The sequence below is a fragment of the Heterodontus francisci genome, chromosome 13 (assembly GCF_036365525.1).
Source record: "Heterodontus francisci isolate sHetFra1 chromosome 13, sHetFra1.hap1, whole genome shotgun sequence".
NCBI lineage: Eukaryota > Metazoa > Chordata > Chondrichthyes > Heterodontiformes > Heterodontidae > Heterodontus > Heterodontus francisci.
This window is the reverse complement of record NC_090383.1, coordinates 83,420,507-83,435,734: the sequence shown is the minus strand read 5'-3', so window position 1 is coordinate 83,435,734 and position 15,228 is coordinate 83,420,507. Positions and strand designations below refer to the sequence as shown.

General features: G+C 41.1%; 1 protein-coding gene across 1 annotated transcript in view; it reads left to right on the top strand.

Moving 5' to 3' along the window:
* The window catches only part of slc30a10 (solute carrier family 30 member 10), a 39,254-nt gene extending 35,884 nt beyond the window's left edge, over positions 1-3,370 (top strand). The window contains exon 4 of the mRNA XM_068044135.1: positions 2,874-3,370. Within this exon, the coding sequence (XP_067900236.1) occupies positions 2,874-3,370 (497 nt within the window). The remainder of the gene's footprint in view (positions 1-2,873) is intronic.
* Positions 3,371-15,228: the final 11,858 nt, after the last annotated feature.

Below are 15,228 nucleotides of genomic sequence, written 5' to 3'. Positions count from 1 at the left end.
GGCCTACTACTACTCCTAATTCTTGTATTCTTGCATTCTCCTGCCTGCTGCAGCACCACCCACTTCTCCTGGTGGGGTTATCGGCAGGATATCACGGCAGTTCCTCTCATTTGGGCCAGCTGGGTGCCTGTTCTGCCCACCATCCTCAATTGGACAGCGCTTCCAGAGGCGGCCTTGTAATTGGCTGCCTCTGGTAAGATTGTGCAAATGGGTGGCCAGGTAGCACTAGCGAGATCAGGACCCGTTTTTGGTTCTGACCTCAGAAAATCCTCAAAGGTGGTAGGATTCAACCCTGCATCCTCCTACAGTGTGACAGTTTTTCTATTAAGTACAAAAGAAGCAGTGCTTGAGACACTGATTTGGCTCATGGACATAGGCTGCTGCAGTCAATTCATTCGCCCATTATGGCATGTATATTGTATTTGTATAGCCCTGCGATTTTCCTTTCGTTCCATTACTTGTTGCATTCTTACAAACATTCTTTCTGTCAGTACCATGTTTTGTGCACCATATATCTTTGTATAAAATGTGTATTTATTTCAAAACTATTTTTCCACAAGTGGGGTAGTGGATACTAATATATATGTAAAATACGAACATTTTCTTAATCAAAGGCCAAATTGGCATGCATATTATACAATATTTGATTCAGATGTACGGTATATCTCAAGTGGATTATGGTAAACTCTATGACATGGTGTATTTTGTCTTCGAGAAAGCATTTGACAAAGTTACACACAAAAGACTACTATTTAAACTACAGCATTGGGAATTCATGGTTAAATCTGTGAAATGTTAAGGAATTGGGTGAAAGGTAGGAAGCAGAAGCTTGTTAGAGGAATTATTTTGGAGTAGGGATAAGTATTGAGTGGGGTGCCCTAGGGATCTGTGTTCAGATTCCTAATGCTTCTAATTCACATTAATGAATTAAGTTCAGAAGCTAAATTTAAAAAATGAAATTCACTGATTTAAACCAAACTACAAGGAACAGACAAACCTGAGGAGGCAGCTTGGAAACTACAAAATGGATTTGGATGAAATGAATGAAATTGATTTCAATGGAAGTTAAAATCTTTCATCACCCTGCGATCCTCCCTGTCTGATTTTCCACTCTGCACTCCTCCCAGGCAATGCTTAACACCCAAGTGGCAAAGATAAAAACCTAAGTCTTGGCATCTTTCCACATTGGAGGAACCATCCTTCCCCTTGCAAAACTGTGATCCAATCTCTCTCTATAAGAGGGTCTATGAATTGCTTGTGTGCCAGAAGGAGCAGAAATGCTTTCCTGGGCTCGGCAAGGGGTCCTTTGTGCTTCTCAGCCACAGCATTATCCCTCCCTCCAAGAGATAGCACACAGGGATCTCCTCACCCTACTTCATCATTAATCATGCCAGAGATTGTTCCTTTGGGTCTCCAGTGTTCTCAGGCTCCTGACACAATTTTCACTCCTGCCCATCGACCCTAATGTGACTCCCATCAGTTTTGAGTGGGAGGCAGTGATGAATTATTCAGCTGAGGCCTGGGAGTTAAAATGGTATTGCTTCACACTGAGCTTTCCACAGGTGTTTCTCTCCTGCCCCACACCGAAAGTGGCTCGAGTTAACATCGACCCGAAGAATTCTAAAGTCATTCCATTCCAAGAGCTTGCTTACTCTTCAACTTAATTCATTTGAACTCATCTTTAATTGCTGCTAGGGTTATTTCCTATTAAATTATAATGTATGTGTGTACATATTCTAAATTTTAAAAGTCAAAATTAGACGGTGATAATATCACTTAATCTCAATGTTCAAGTTACATCACTGAACCATTCAAGCTTCTGCATCTCTGCGGGCAAGGTGGAATAGCTCACTGCCACTCACTATCCAGTCTTCCATATGAAGTATTGCTACTAGGGCAAGATACTGGAGAGCTGCTGGTGCTATGGAGTTGTAACCAAACAAGAGTCTGTACCTTTAGAAGAGGGGAGGAGAAAAGAAAATTTGCTATTAGCTAATAGTTGTGAATATTGCAACAATACTTTTGCTGAAACTGGGGTTTTTAGCTAATTGAAAATGATTGATTGTGTATTCTGATTTAATCAACTCTTATTTCAAAGAAAAGAAACCTAAAAATGTTAGTTAGAGAGTGAAATGTAGTGAGAGAATATGATTGACATATTTTAAATCAAATTAATTGAAGTACAACTTAATAATCAGTTCTGAATAAAACAGGATTGAATGCAGCTTAATATTTCAGTCATTGGTCTAGGATTATTAGGAATCATACACAGTCAGTACATTAAGTTCTCTGGTTCTTGTTCTTAGTTGAAGCTTTTGATTAAGCTTTTTATAGCCTCACTGAAAGTGCAAAGGTTACAAAGCTAATATGTTTATTATAACTAATCTTTTCATAATATAGGATCCCATGAGCTAATTTCCACGAGTTTGTTTCAGACCCTCCACTTGCTGCTTTTCAACTTGTGTACACTTCTTCTATCACCAGGGTGCAACATTCTGAGCTTTTCCATCCATGGCTGTTAATGATGCCACTCTAGGTTGGACCAACTAGTTTTAGTCCTTTCCAAGAGACTCAGATGTTCTTTTGAACAAACTGGTCAATTCTTGATGCCCAGTGCAGACAAGTGAATTGAAATGTCAGTGTCATGAATATTAAAACCGAAGCTTGTTTCTCTCTCTGCTGGATATCCAGGATTCTTGTATTATAGCTATTAGGCCAGTCAATAACAAGACAGACCTTGTTTACTGGAAGGCAGTAAATGTATCTCTAAACACTAAGTTCAAAAGTGTAAAGTTACATTAACCTTATTTTAAATTATATGCTATTTTTGTTAATTGAACAAATTCTAAAGTTTGATATCCTATGCTTTGCAGATGAAAAATTGTGTACCATTGATGGAGTGCATGGGATTCATGAACTCCATATATGGGAGTTGGCTGGAGGTAAGAATATTGCTTCACTTCATGTGAAATGCTTGGATCCTTCCACCTATAAAACAGCAGCATTACAAATACGTGAGATCTTCCACAATGCAGGAATTCACTCTGTCACTATTCAGGTAGAGTTTTTTGATAGAGTGACTGACTCCATCCTAATGTGCAACTCCCCCTGTATGTTAAGGGAATGTGAGAATAAAATGTGCTGCATCCCTCAAAATGACTATGACCTTGATGCAGAGGGTTATATCGAGATGCGTAACAGTTCTCCAGGGGCCTCGTGTAATGGCCACATGAGTAACAACGTAGCGGAAGATAATGCAGAAGAACTTTCCATTCTTCCATCTTACAATCTGACAACAGGAAAAGATGTGAGTGAAGAAAAGAAGGAAGCGACAAATGGGCTATTGCATTTGCACAGTACATCACTATAAGTTTATTTTATATGCCAAAAAAATCAGATTTTGCATTGAAGTCTAATCTAGGACTGGTAAACTCACAGATTATACTTATCATAAAAAGTAAAAGTTGCTACAGAAGAGTACAGATCAATAAGGTCTCCCTCTGTTAATATGTTTGATGTATGCTTAGCTAAACTTCAACTTTCTCAATATAACCAGTCTGAAGTAAGTTTGCCAGACTAAGTACAGCTCACAGAAAGGGACTTTATTTGTGTTCTTGTAAACATTGAGATTAAGTGGCAAATTGCCACTAGAATGTTAAGTTGACTAAAGGTGATAAGCTAAGTTCTAGCTCTTGCAAAATAACCAAATTACATATTAAGTTGGAGTGAAATCCTCAATATTTAATTTCAGTTTCATAAGTATCTAGCTTAGACACTTGGGTCAGATGTCCCTATAATTGACCATTGCTTCCAAAACAAGAAAAACAAATCATTTACATTGTTCCAGGTTGATCAAACCACAGTGCTTGATTTTTTTTTTGGACATAATATTGAATCATGGGATGATCGAGTACCAAGTGATTGCTTTTTGACACAATTGTTCAGCAGTGCTATTTTTATAAGAGCTGCTAGTTCATATGCACTTGTCTGGAGTGCAACAGTCTGATTATTTATCTGTGTTCTTCATTATTTTAAAAAGGTGTAAAAGCCCATTGCCGCAAAAAATGGCAGCACACTGAGCTGCTTAGATCTCCCGCGTGGTGGCTCATTTAAATAGCCGGGGTGGCCCCACACCTCCCCCCAATCACGTGGAGGGGGCGGGCTGTCCGATGCCGGCAATGGGCGTCAGCTCTCTGTGCACTGGCACCATTTTTAAAAGGCAGCCAGCCCTGCCAGCAAATTAAAAATTTTAAAGATACAGCCCCCCAAAATGTATCAAATAAAATCCTAACACCCCTTTCCCACCCCCCAATAAAAATTACATTAACTATTTTCCCTTTCCCCCAAAAACACTTACCTTTGAAATCTGACCTCCCTCCACCCCCCCAAGACTGTACAAAGTTTAAAGTTCACCCCTTCCCACCAACCCCTACACTGATAATGATGATGACCCTGTCCCACCCATCCCCCTGCAGAAAAAGTCTTGACTCCTCCCCCTCCCCACCAGTGTCATGCCTGCTTTCTCCAGATGAGGAATTGAAGGTGCAGGAGTGCTGGCCACAGCACTGGACATCGTGGCAGGCCTGGAAGATTGATGGTAAGTCCATTTAAATTTATTCATCTCATTGAATTAAATATTGAAATGCAGTTCCTGTCGCCCAACAGCGGTGGGGGGTGGGGGGCCACCACGGAGCCTTGCCGCCGCCGGGAAGATTAGGCCAGGCTCTCCTGGCTTTGGGCTCCGTGGAAGGCCTCTGCCGGAACCATCTTCCGGCAGCCCCCCCCACCGCCACAAAGCCCGACGCGGGGGTGGGAGAGGGGGCTCAGTAAAATCCAGCCCGTAACGTGAGATTGAACTTTGTGTTGCAACATATATTTCATTAATTACAATATGTTACACTGGTGCCATTGAATGGTGGGACTTGGCTTCATTCATTACCATGATTCTCATCCAGTGAATTCCTGACATTGAGGTAATTCAATTCAGTACCAAGTAGACTCTAAGGGATAAAAGTATTTGGGTTGGGAGAGGGCAGAAAAGGAGTTTTCATCTGGGGGAATGTGGAACACCATTTCACCGGCATTCTATTCTGGCCAAACTATTCATTTAAATTCAAGTGGTGGTGATGGATTTATGGTGGTGGCAGGGTGGGCGCAGAAGGGTGGTGGTGGTGGGATGTGGTTGGTGTGGAGGATGAGGGCAAATTATTCATCCACCCCTATGTCTAGGGGACATGTCTTGCGAGTGTAGGCATTCTGGGAATTCTGCCTTGTACGTCCATAGACAGCATGATGGTGATTTTTATTTAGTAATTTTTGATTTATTTTTATCTGCAATTATGAACAGACCACTGGAAGCCACATTTACTGCAATGGTTATGAATCCTTTTTATCTGTTTTGGATATGACAGTTTTGCCACCAGTAGCACATGTCACAAAATTATGTCTGCGATTTCCTAATATGTGCTCCTGCTGGGTACATTATTGGAATATTGTTCTTACAAGAGTCATAGATTTAATTCCTGTGTCAAGTTTCTTTTGCAAAATATTATAAAGAGAACAAGAATTAGACTAAAAATTGGAGTTTTTCTTTCTGAAAGTAATGCATATTTGTAACAGACTCCAGCAAAAGCATTTAATAAAGAAACAAACCTCTTCAAAAGAGTTGTAAATTTAAATAGGTGTTCTTTTTGTGAGGGAGATGGAGAGAGATATTTTCACAATCTTCACTCAAGGGATTACATACCTCAACTATAGTCTGTATTAGGGTAAATGGTATATGGAAGGAACATTTTTGAAGGGTTGAATTCTATTCTTACCTCTCTCTGTGCTTTGTTTTATACACTAGCTTTGTTTGGATATGTAGTTTGGCTTAAAATGATTTGATTTTTAGTTCTAGAAACAAGGCACACTTTCTAAAATCTTGCTACAACCCTTTTTTTCCTCCTCTGTCAATAGCACTTAATTTTACACTGCCAAGCAAGCATTTGTTGCTTGCTGCCAAAGTATAGTACAAACAGATTAGGAAAGCAGAGATCAATAGTAAAATCAGAAAGGACCCCTTTATTGCCGCAGAAATTAAACTGGATGCTCGAATGTGCTCTTTGCTTTTTCAGTAACTTTAAACATGAAAAGATGTGGTAGAAATGTAATTGCTGCAGCCTACATATGCAAATATAATACTACAGCATCCAGTCAGGTAAACGGTCACTTCATTTGCTGGTGTCTTAGAAATGCTCGTAGGAATACAGTTCTTTTATTGGGCAAAATCTTCATCAAATTTCAAATTACTGCTTTGAGCTGCCTCTCAACAAATTATGTGATTTGTAACTGATCATATAGTCAATTCTGGTTTACAATTTCTGTGATGGAAATGCATTCCTTCTGTTTTCTGTCGTTTCTGTTTGTAATTAATATGTTACAATAAAAGATGGTGCTGTACTGTACACTGTGAAAATAGTTATCCTCCTAAAATGCTAATGGTAGCAATATGCCTTTACTGTTTGTTATTACTACACTGTTAATGAACAATGCTGAAGAATGTAAACAAATTTGGGACAGTTTAAAAGTGATATTTGAAATTTATGGGTATTTACATATGTACTTATTTTGAAATGTTGCTCTCATTGGGAAAATAAAGCGAACTGCTGTAAAATGTGAATGCACCTATGCAATAAAAATTTAAAAAACATTTTATGGAGGCAAAGTTATTGTTGAAAGAATTTAACAATGTGTGTGCGGGGAGTAGGGATAATTTTTCTCAGACGTATTTCAATGTTGACAGTCAAATAATCATGCAACACAATTGACCTCCTTGGCATTTTTTGGATGTGTGGCTCTCTATCTTTTGTTTTATATATGTAAGACTTTTTTCTCCACCCTTTCTGTATGTGCTTCACACGTTTGCATGTGCATGTTTGTGTATATTTCATTTGTTCTGCTTCTCTTTATCTGTTTCCCAGTTTATGTATGACTTTCAGTTTGTCAGTCCACTTCTTGCTGTTTCTTAATGTCTCATTCTGTGTCAAGATTTCTATCTTCCTCACTGCCAGACAACCTGACAACTGTGCATATTCATGTATGTCATTCTTGGTTTCTCCTTCAATCTGGATCTCTTTATGTTTTTGTGTATTCATTTCTTTCTCTTCCATTTAGGACAAAATTGTCATCGTTTGAAACTAGGAGTCAGTTTTTTTTTAAAGTAAAATGGAATCATTGAAGTGAAAAGTTAGCAAATGATTTTTCCTTGCAAGAATCTGCATGTCACTAAGTATGTTGACAAGCCTGTGGGAGGCTTTCTTAAGTATTTTGATTCTCTTCACATTTCTTCAGCCTCATGTGGTGAGGAAAGCAAGTTGTGAAAATACCAAAGTGTGAAGTGACTGTGAGCAGCAACAGATGGGAAGTCAGCAGCCAGATGTTTCTGAACCAGCACACAGACTTAACCAAGGTGAGTTTGAAGACAGAAAGAAGATGAAAAAAACCCTAAGTTTATACATATGGGACTTCTACATGCATTGTCATTCACAATAATCAATAAAGAGCAAATAATTTTTTTTCTGTTTGATGAAGGAGTATACATGAAATGTTAACTTATCTGTTCTTATCAAGCATGTTGACTGACCTGGATTTCTATAACTTCAGATGATAATAAGCTGCTCAACATCATTTGACAACATATATAAAAATAATAATAAATCTCACTGAAGACGTAAGGTCTTCTCTGGGCAATGGAAATATTTACTTTAAACACATTTTTGCTGTGTAAATGCAGTGATTAAAAATGAAGCAACTTTGGGAACTAGAGGAGTGCTGAAGTCATTTGGAGACTTTAAGGTTTCACTGGTCATTATTGTAATAGTTCTAAACACTGCTGATCAATGTTTACATAACTCCACAGTGGAATTTGAGTTCTGCTATTTCACATTTTACTTGGACCAGTTGAACAAGTTTCATTAACTTGGCTCGAAGACAAATTTGATTCAACATATTTCTTTCCCTTTACTTCCCTTCACCCCTCTCCCCTGAATACATTTCTGCAGATGGTAGTAGCTTTCAGGTACCTTGTTCAAATGTGAACCAATATATTGATATTGGCAAGTTACTGAAATGTGGAGGAATATCAATGCAGAACGAGTGCTGTTACCTAACATCCACACACATGCAGTTTCAGCAGGAGTTTTCAGCAGTGATCACTGGAGAACAACCAGGAATGAGGACCTTCATTGTTTTTTTTTTCCTGGCTAGCCCACTCCCACTCACTCCAGCTCTGGAATGTAGAATACAGTCTTAACACTCCTACCTCTAGCCTGGCTGAGGTCTAGTAACTGTCCAAGGATTTAACTTGGGGCCTTCAATTTCTGTATGGCTCCAAGCCACACCAGGTGGTGCATGCTTCCACTGAGCTAATTCAGCAGCCAGTTTTAGTATATTTTAACCTTTCAGAATGCTACACTTATAAATTTTCCTTACAAATGCATATTTTTAATTTCATAAAAGGTGTAAGGAAAAGTGTTGATTGAAACTGTGATGTCAGATGATTCATAGCTGTTGTGCATTGAATGCATAGTTTGTTGTATTACAAAGTACATCAAATGTAGCAAAAGGAGTTAAACAGGATTCAGACTTTTAAGTGGTGTGTAAAATGCGCATGAACCACATTAAGTTAGTCTTAAAGGATTGGATTCAAGCTAATCTTATTAAAAGAACAGAGCTAGTACAGAATTAATTTTAAGATTTGTCACCTGACAACTTCACCACACAGAGTACAAAGCTGAAAAGAGGGTTTGACTGTGCTAAGTATGGGGAACTGAAAATTATTCTGCACACAAAACTTCAGACACTATTGCTGATAGATAAGTGTGCGCACTGAATATTTGTTACTGATCTCGGTGTAGGACCGTCTTTATTCCTGAATGTGAATACGTCAATGTTCAATGTAAAATACTAAATCCAGCTACAAGGAAAAAAAAAATTGGATAGAAATATCGGGCTGGATTTTATAAAGGCCTCGACGCCATGATCTGTGGTTGGGGGGGGCATGAAGATTGCCCTGGTTGAGGCCCACCACGGACCTCAACACTGGCAGGGCTCGTCCCGATATTGACAGCAGCGGCGAGGCCTTGAGGCGGCCCCGCCCCGTCGCTTGGCGACGGGACCGTTATTTAAACATTTAAGTAAATAAACTTAACTGCATTAATGACTTTCCCGTTGCCTCCTGAAGTACTGCTGCGATCTTCATCCCGGTAAGTTTATCAGTGAAAGGGATGGGGGCACGGGGTCAAATGAACATCATGAGTGTAGGGGATGGTGGGAAGGGTTATAGTTTAAAGTTTGTGCAGTTGGGAGGGGAGGTCAGGTAGTAAAGGTAAGTGTTTTTTGGGGGGGGGAAGGGCAGATAATTAATGTAATTGTTATCGGGGTGGAAGAGCGGCAAAAGAGAAGTATTTTTTTTAATGCCATTTCACTTTAAATATTTAAATTTACCAGTAGGGCTGACAGCCCTTTAAAAAATGGCATCAGCACCCGCGCACAGGCAGCTAACGTCATTGCCGGGGACGGACAGCCCGCCCCTTCCATGTGATCAGGGATTGGGGGGGGTGGCGGCCCACCCCAGCTATTTAAATGAGCCGCCATATTTGCGGCAGCTCGTTGGCGGCAGCCCGCATGTGCGAGCCGCCATTTCTTCCGCCCACCGCCGACTGCAGTTAGCCATAATTCTAACTTGATTTCGGCAGTGGGCCTATACAATTCAGCCCATCTCTTTAGAGAATTATCTGAATATATCTAAAATTCGAAGATTTTCCCCCAGCCTATTACAAGCTTGTCCATTTTTTTTTAAACTGCAAAAAATTACTAATATTTAGCATATTTACATTTACAAGAGTTGTTAACAATCGAATGAGAAGTTGTTTGTAACTTTTTAGTAACAAAGTTTACAACTTTTGAACCGATCTACATTTGCAACTGTTGTCAAGAGAAATCTAGCACTACTTTTGAAACAAACCACTGCTTTTCAATAGACTACCTCAATACAGTGTTAGCACCGCTGCTGAGTTTGCAGGCAGTGATGCATACAAATTCACCTTGGAATGATGGCTTGTCACTGTTAGTAAAGTCCTGTGACATACTTTTTTGCAGCATTTATAAAAATATGCACTACTTTGTTAATTCTTTCTGATGACAATTCAGTTTCTTGTTCTCATCTGCATTAATTTGTTGACTGTTGTTCAAACTGTTACACTAAATAAAAGATCCATTGTTTCACTTTAAACCTTGCCTGTCCTCCCTTATGTTCATTGCACATTTTGGAATCATTCCATGGACACTTTCTGGACTTCTTAATTCCTCTGGTGGCTATCATCATCCGAATACCTGAGCCACCAGCTGCTCTCTAGCCCCACTGCTCACTGCTGCCTTATTTCCCTGGGGGTGGTGGTAGAGGGTGGGGGTGATGTATGTAGCACCACCCATTGGCCCAGGAACATCTGGGTTGGAATCCTTCAGATCAACTGGCATCTCGTCTGCCAGGTTAAAAGTCAGCAGAACAAAATCACAGAATCACACCACCGTTGCAGTGCAGAAGGAGGCCATTCAGCCCATCGTGTCCGCACTGGTTCTCTGAAAGAGCAATTTCCTCAGTTACATTCCCCGCCTTCTCCCCATAACTCTGCACATTCTTCCTTTTCATATGACTGTCTAATTTCCTTTTGAATGCTTCAATTGAACCTGCCTCCACCACATTCCAGACCTTAACTACTCGCTGTGTGAAAAAGTTTTTACTCATGTCATTTTTGCTTCTTTTACCAAATACTTTAAATCTGTGACCTCTCGTTCTCGATCCTTTCACGAGTGGGAAAAGTTTCTCTCTATCTACTCTGTCCAGATCCCTCATGATTTTGAATATCCCTATCAAATCACCTCTCAGCCTTCTCTTCAAGGAAAACAGTCCTAACTTCTCCAATCTATCTTCATAACTGAAATTCCTGATCCCTGGAACCATTCTCATGAACCTTTTCTGTACGCTCTCCAATGCCCACATGTCTTGCCTAAAGTGCGGCACCCAGAACTGGAAGCAATACTCCAGCTGAGGCCGAACTAGTGTCTTATACAAGTTCAACATAACGTCCTTGCTTTTGTACTCTATGCCCCTATTAATAAAGCCCAGGATACTGCATGCTTTATTAACTGCTCTCTCAACCTGTCCTGCCACCTTCAATGACTTATGCACCTAGGTCCCTCTGCTCCTGCACCCCCTTTAGAATTGTACCCTTTATTTTATATTGTCTCTCCATGTTCTTCCTACCAAAATGAATCACTTCACATTTTTTTGCATTGAACTTCATCTGCCACCTGTCTGCCCATTCCACCAACTAGTCTACGTCCTTTTGAATTTCTACACTATCTTCCTCACAGTTCACAATGCTTCCAAGTTTCGTATCATCTGCAAACTTTGATATTGTGCCCTTTACACCAAGGTCTAGGTCATTAATATATATCAGGAAAAGCAAGCGTCCCAATACTGATCCCTGGGGAACTCCACTACAAACCTTCCTCCAGCCCAAAAAACATCCATTAACTACTACTCTTTGTTTCCTGTCACTCAGCCAATTTTGTATCCATGTTGCTACCATCCCTTTTATTGCATGAGCTACAAGTTTGCTGTGTGGCACTGTATCAAACGCTTTTTGAAAGTCCGTGTACACCACATCAACAGCATTGTCCTCATCAACACTCTCTGTTACCTCCTCAAAAATCTCCAGCAAGTTAGTTAAACATGATTTGCCCTTAAGAAATCCATACGGGCTTTCCTTAATCAACTCGCATTTGTCCATGTGACTATTGATTTTGTCCTGAATTATTTTTTCTACAAATTTTTCCACCACCGAAGTTAAACTGACTGGTCTGTAGTTGCTGGGCTTAACTTTACACCCTTTTCTGAACACGTGTGTAACGTTTGCAATTCTCCAGTCCTCTGGCACTACCCGAGTCTAAGGAAGACTAAAAATTATGGCCATTGCCTCTGCTATTTCCACCCTCACTTCCCTCAGTATCCTTTGATGCATCTCATCTGGTCCTGGTGCTTTATCCACTTTAAGTACAGACAGCTTATCTATTACTTCTTCTTTATCAATTTTAAACCCCTCTAGTGTCTGACTTACCTCCTCTTTCAACATTGCCTGGGTTGCATTTTCTTCCTTGGTAAAGACAGATGCAAAGTATTCATTTAGTACCTCAGCTATGCCCTCTGCCTCCATGTGTAAATCCCTTTTCTGGTCCCCAATCAGCCCCAGTCCTCCTTTTACCACCTTTTTACTATTTATATGCCTATAGAAGACTTTGGGATTTCCTTTAATGCTAGCTGCCAGTCTCTTTTCATGCTCTCTCTTTGCTTCTCTTATTTGCTTTTTCACTTCCCCTCTGGAACTTCTATATTCAGCCTGGTTCTCAATAGTATTTTCTACCTGGCATCTATCAAAGCACACTTTTTTGTCTTTATCTTAATGTCTACCTCTTTTGTCCTCCAGGATATATTTGCCCTACTCTTCCCCTTCGAGGGAACGTACCTTGACTGTGCTCGAAGTATCTCTTCTTTGAAGGTGGCCCATTGTTCAGCTACCAGTTTTCTTGCCAGTTTTTGACTCCATTTTATTCACCCCAGCTCCATTCTTACCCCATTGAAGTTGGCCTTCCCCCAGTTAATTATTTTTACCCTGGATTGCTCTTTGCCCCTTTCCATAATCAGCCTAAACCTTATGACACAATGATCATTATCCCCGAAATGCTCTTCGACTAATACTTGATCCACTTGGCCCACCTTATTCCCAAGAACCAGATATATCAGTGCCTCCTTTCTGATTGGATGAGCAACATACTGTTGTAGAAAATTTTCCTGAACACTCTAGGAACTCTTGCCCCTCACTGCCCTTTTCATTACTATTATCCCAGTCTATGTTTGGATAATTAAAGTCCCCCATTATAAATATCCTATAATTTTTGCACCTCTCTAATTTCCTTGCAAATTTGTTCCTCCACATCCTTCCCACTAGCTGGTGGCCTATAGACAACACCAAGCAATGTAACTGCACCTTTTTTGTTCCTTAGCTCTAGCCAAATTGATTCTGTCCTTGACCTCTCTGGGACATCCTTTTTCTCCAGCACTGTAATGCTCTCCTTAATCAATACCGCCACCCCTCCCCCTTTTTTCCCTTTCCTAAACACCTTGTATCCAGGAATATTAACACCCAATCCTGCCCTTCTTTGATATAAAAACAAGAAATGCTGGAAATACTCAGCAGGTCTGGCAGCATCTGTGGAGAGAGAAGCATGTTAACATTTCAGGTCAGTGACCCTTCTTCAGAACTTTCTGCCCTTCTTTGAGCCAGGTCTCTGTTATAGTCACATCATCATATTTCCACATGGCAATCTGCACCTGTACCTCACCAGTCTTATTAACCACACATTCACATACATGCACATTAACCCTGATTCAGACTTTATTACTTTCTCCCTTGCTCTGACCCCACCTAATAACTTACTATTCCCTACTCTCATGCTATCTATCTGCCCCAGTATTCAATGCACCTTAGTATTCCTCTCTGATACTTGCTCCTGGTTCCCACACCCCTGACAAGTTACCAGTTTTGCTTCCCTCCAATCTGCATTCCCTCACAGGTTCCAATCCCCCTGACAATTTAGTTTAAACCCTCCCCAACAGCACTAGTAAATATCCCTGTAAGGAAATTCATCCTCGTCCTGCTAAGATGCAACCTGTCCATCTTCTACAGGTCCCATCTGCCACAGAATTGGTCCCCGTGTCTCAGAAATCTGATGCCCTCCCTCCTACACCAGTTCTCCAGCCACGTGTTCAATTGCTCAATTCTACTTATCCTATGCTCACTTGCACATGGGACTGAGAGTAATCCTGAAATTACTGCTTTTGAGGTCCTGCTTTTTAATCTCCTTCCTGGCTCCCTAAAATCTGCTTTCAGGACCTCATCCCCCTTCTTACCTGTGTCATTGATACCAATGTGGACCACGACCTCTGGCTGTTCACCCTCCCCCAGAAGAATTTCCTTCAGCCGCTCCATGACATCCTTGACCCTGGCACCAGGGAGGCAACACACCATCCTGGAGTCACGTTTACTGCCGCAGAAACACCTGTCTGTTCCCCTAACTAATGAATCCCCTATCAATATTGCTGTTCCATTCTTCTTCCTCCCCTCCTGTGCAGCTGAGCCACCTGTGGTTGCACAAACTTGGCTCTGACTGCACTCCTCTGAGGAACCATCACCCTCATCAGTATCCAAAATGGAAAACCGATTAGCAAGTGAGATCAAATCAGGAGACTCCTGCACTGCCTGCTTGGTTCTCTTAGACTGCCTGGCGGTCACCCATTCCCTAACTACCTGCATGCTCCTAACCTGCGGTGTGACCATCTCTCTAAACATGCTATCCATGTAGTCCTCCATTTCGCGGATGCACTATGGTGGCTCCAGCCGCCGCTGAAGTTCTGAAACCCAGAGCTCAAGCTTGTGCAGCCAGTGACACTTCCTGCAGATGTGTTTGTCTGGGACACATGGTGCACCCATGACTTCCCACATGCCATAGGCTGTACATTCCACTCGGCAGAGCTGCCCTGCCAGACCTTTACAGACTATTTATAAGTAGAATAGCTTAACAGTTTCTCACCAACCAGCTTTTTACATTGCACTGAAGCAAGAACCAAATACTGGAGGGTTAAAAAAGTAGAAACATGGAGCACCTCCTCCCCCCTTCACTGAACTTGCCACTCACCAAACTCGAATCTCTGCACTCCGTTTGCAGGCTGCACCCAGATCTCTGTATTTATACCTTTTGAAGCTGAAACTGCAGCAACCAGATTTGACTGGTCAGCTACTTAACTAATCAGCTACTCTGCAGTAGAGCCTGTTAATCCCTGCCTAAGACTGTAAGACAATTGTGCAGCAAACAACCACAATCTTCACCACTTTGCTAGGTGAATACTGTAAAACAGCCCTGACATGCCCAGGTATTGGAAGCATGATTTGAGCATCCTCATAATCCTTCCCACGACTTGCCGTGTGGACACACGTGCACGGTTGCTCCTTTCCTCTGCTGTGTATTGGTGATGTGGAAGGGTCCCATCAGCCATTGCTTCAGTGAGTAAACTTTGTCCACCAAAATCCATTCACCTCCTTGTCCCTCCCTCATGACCAAGTCATAAAT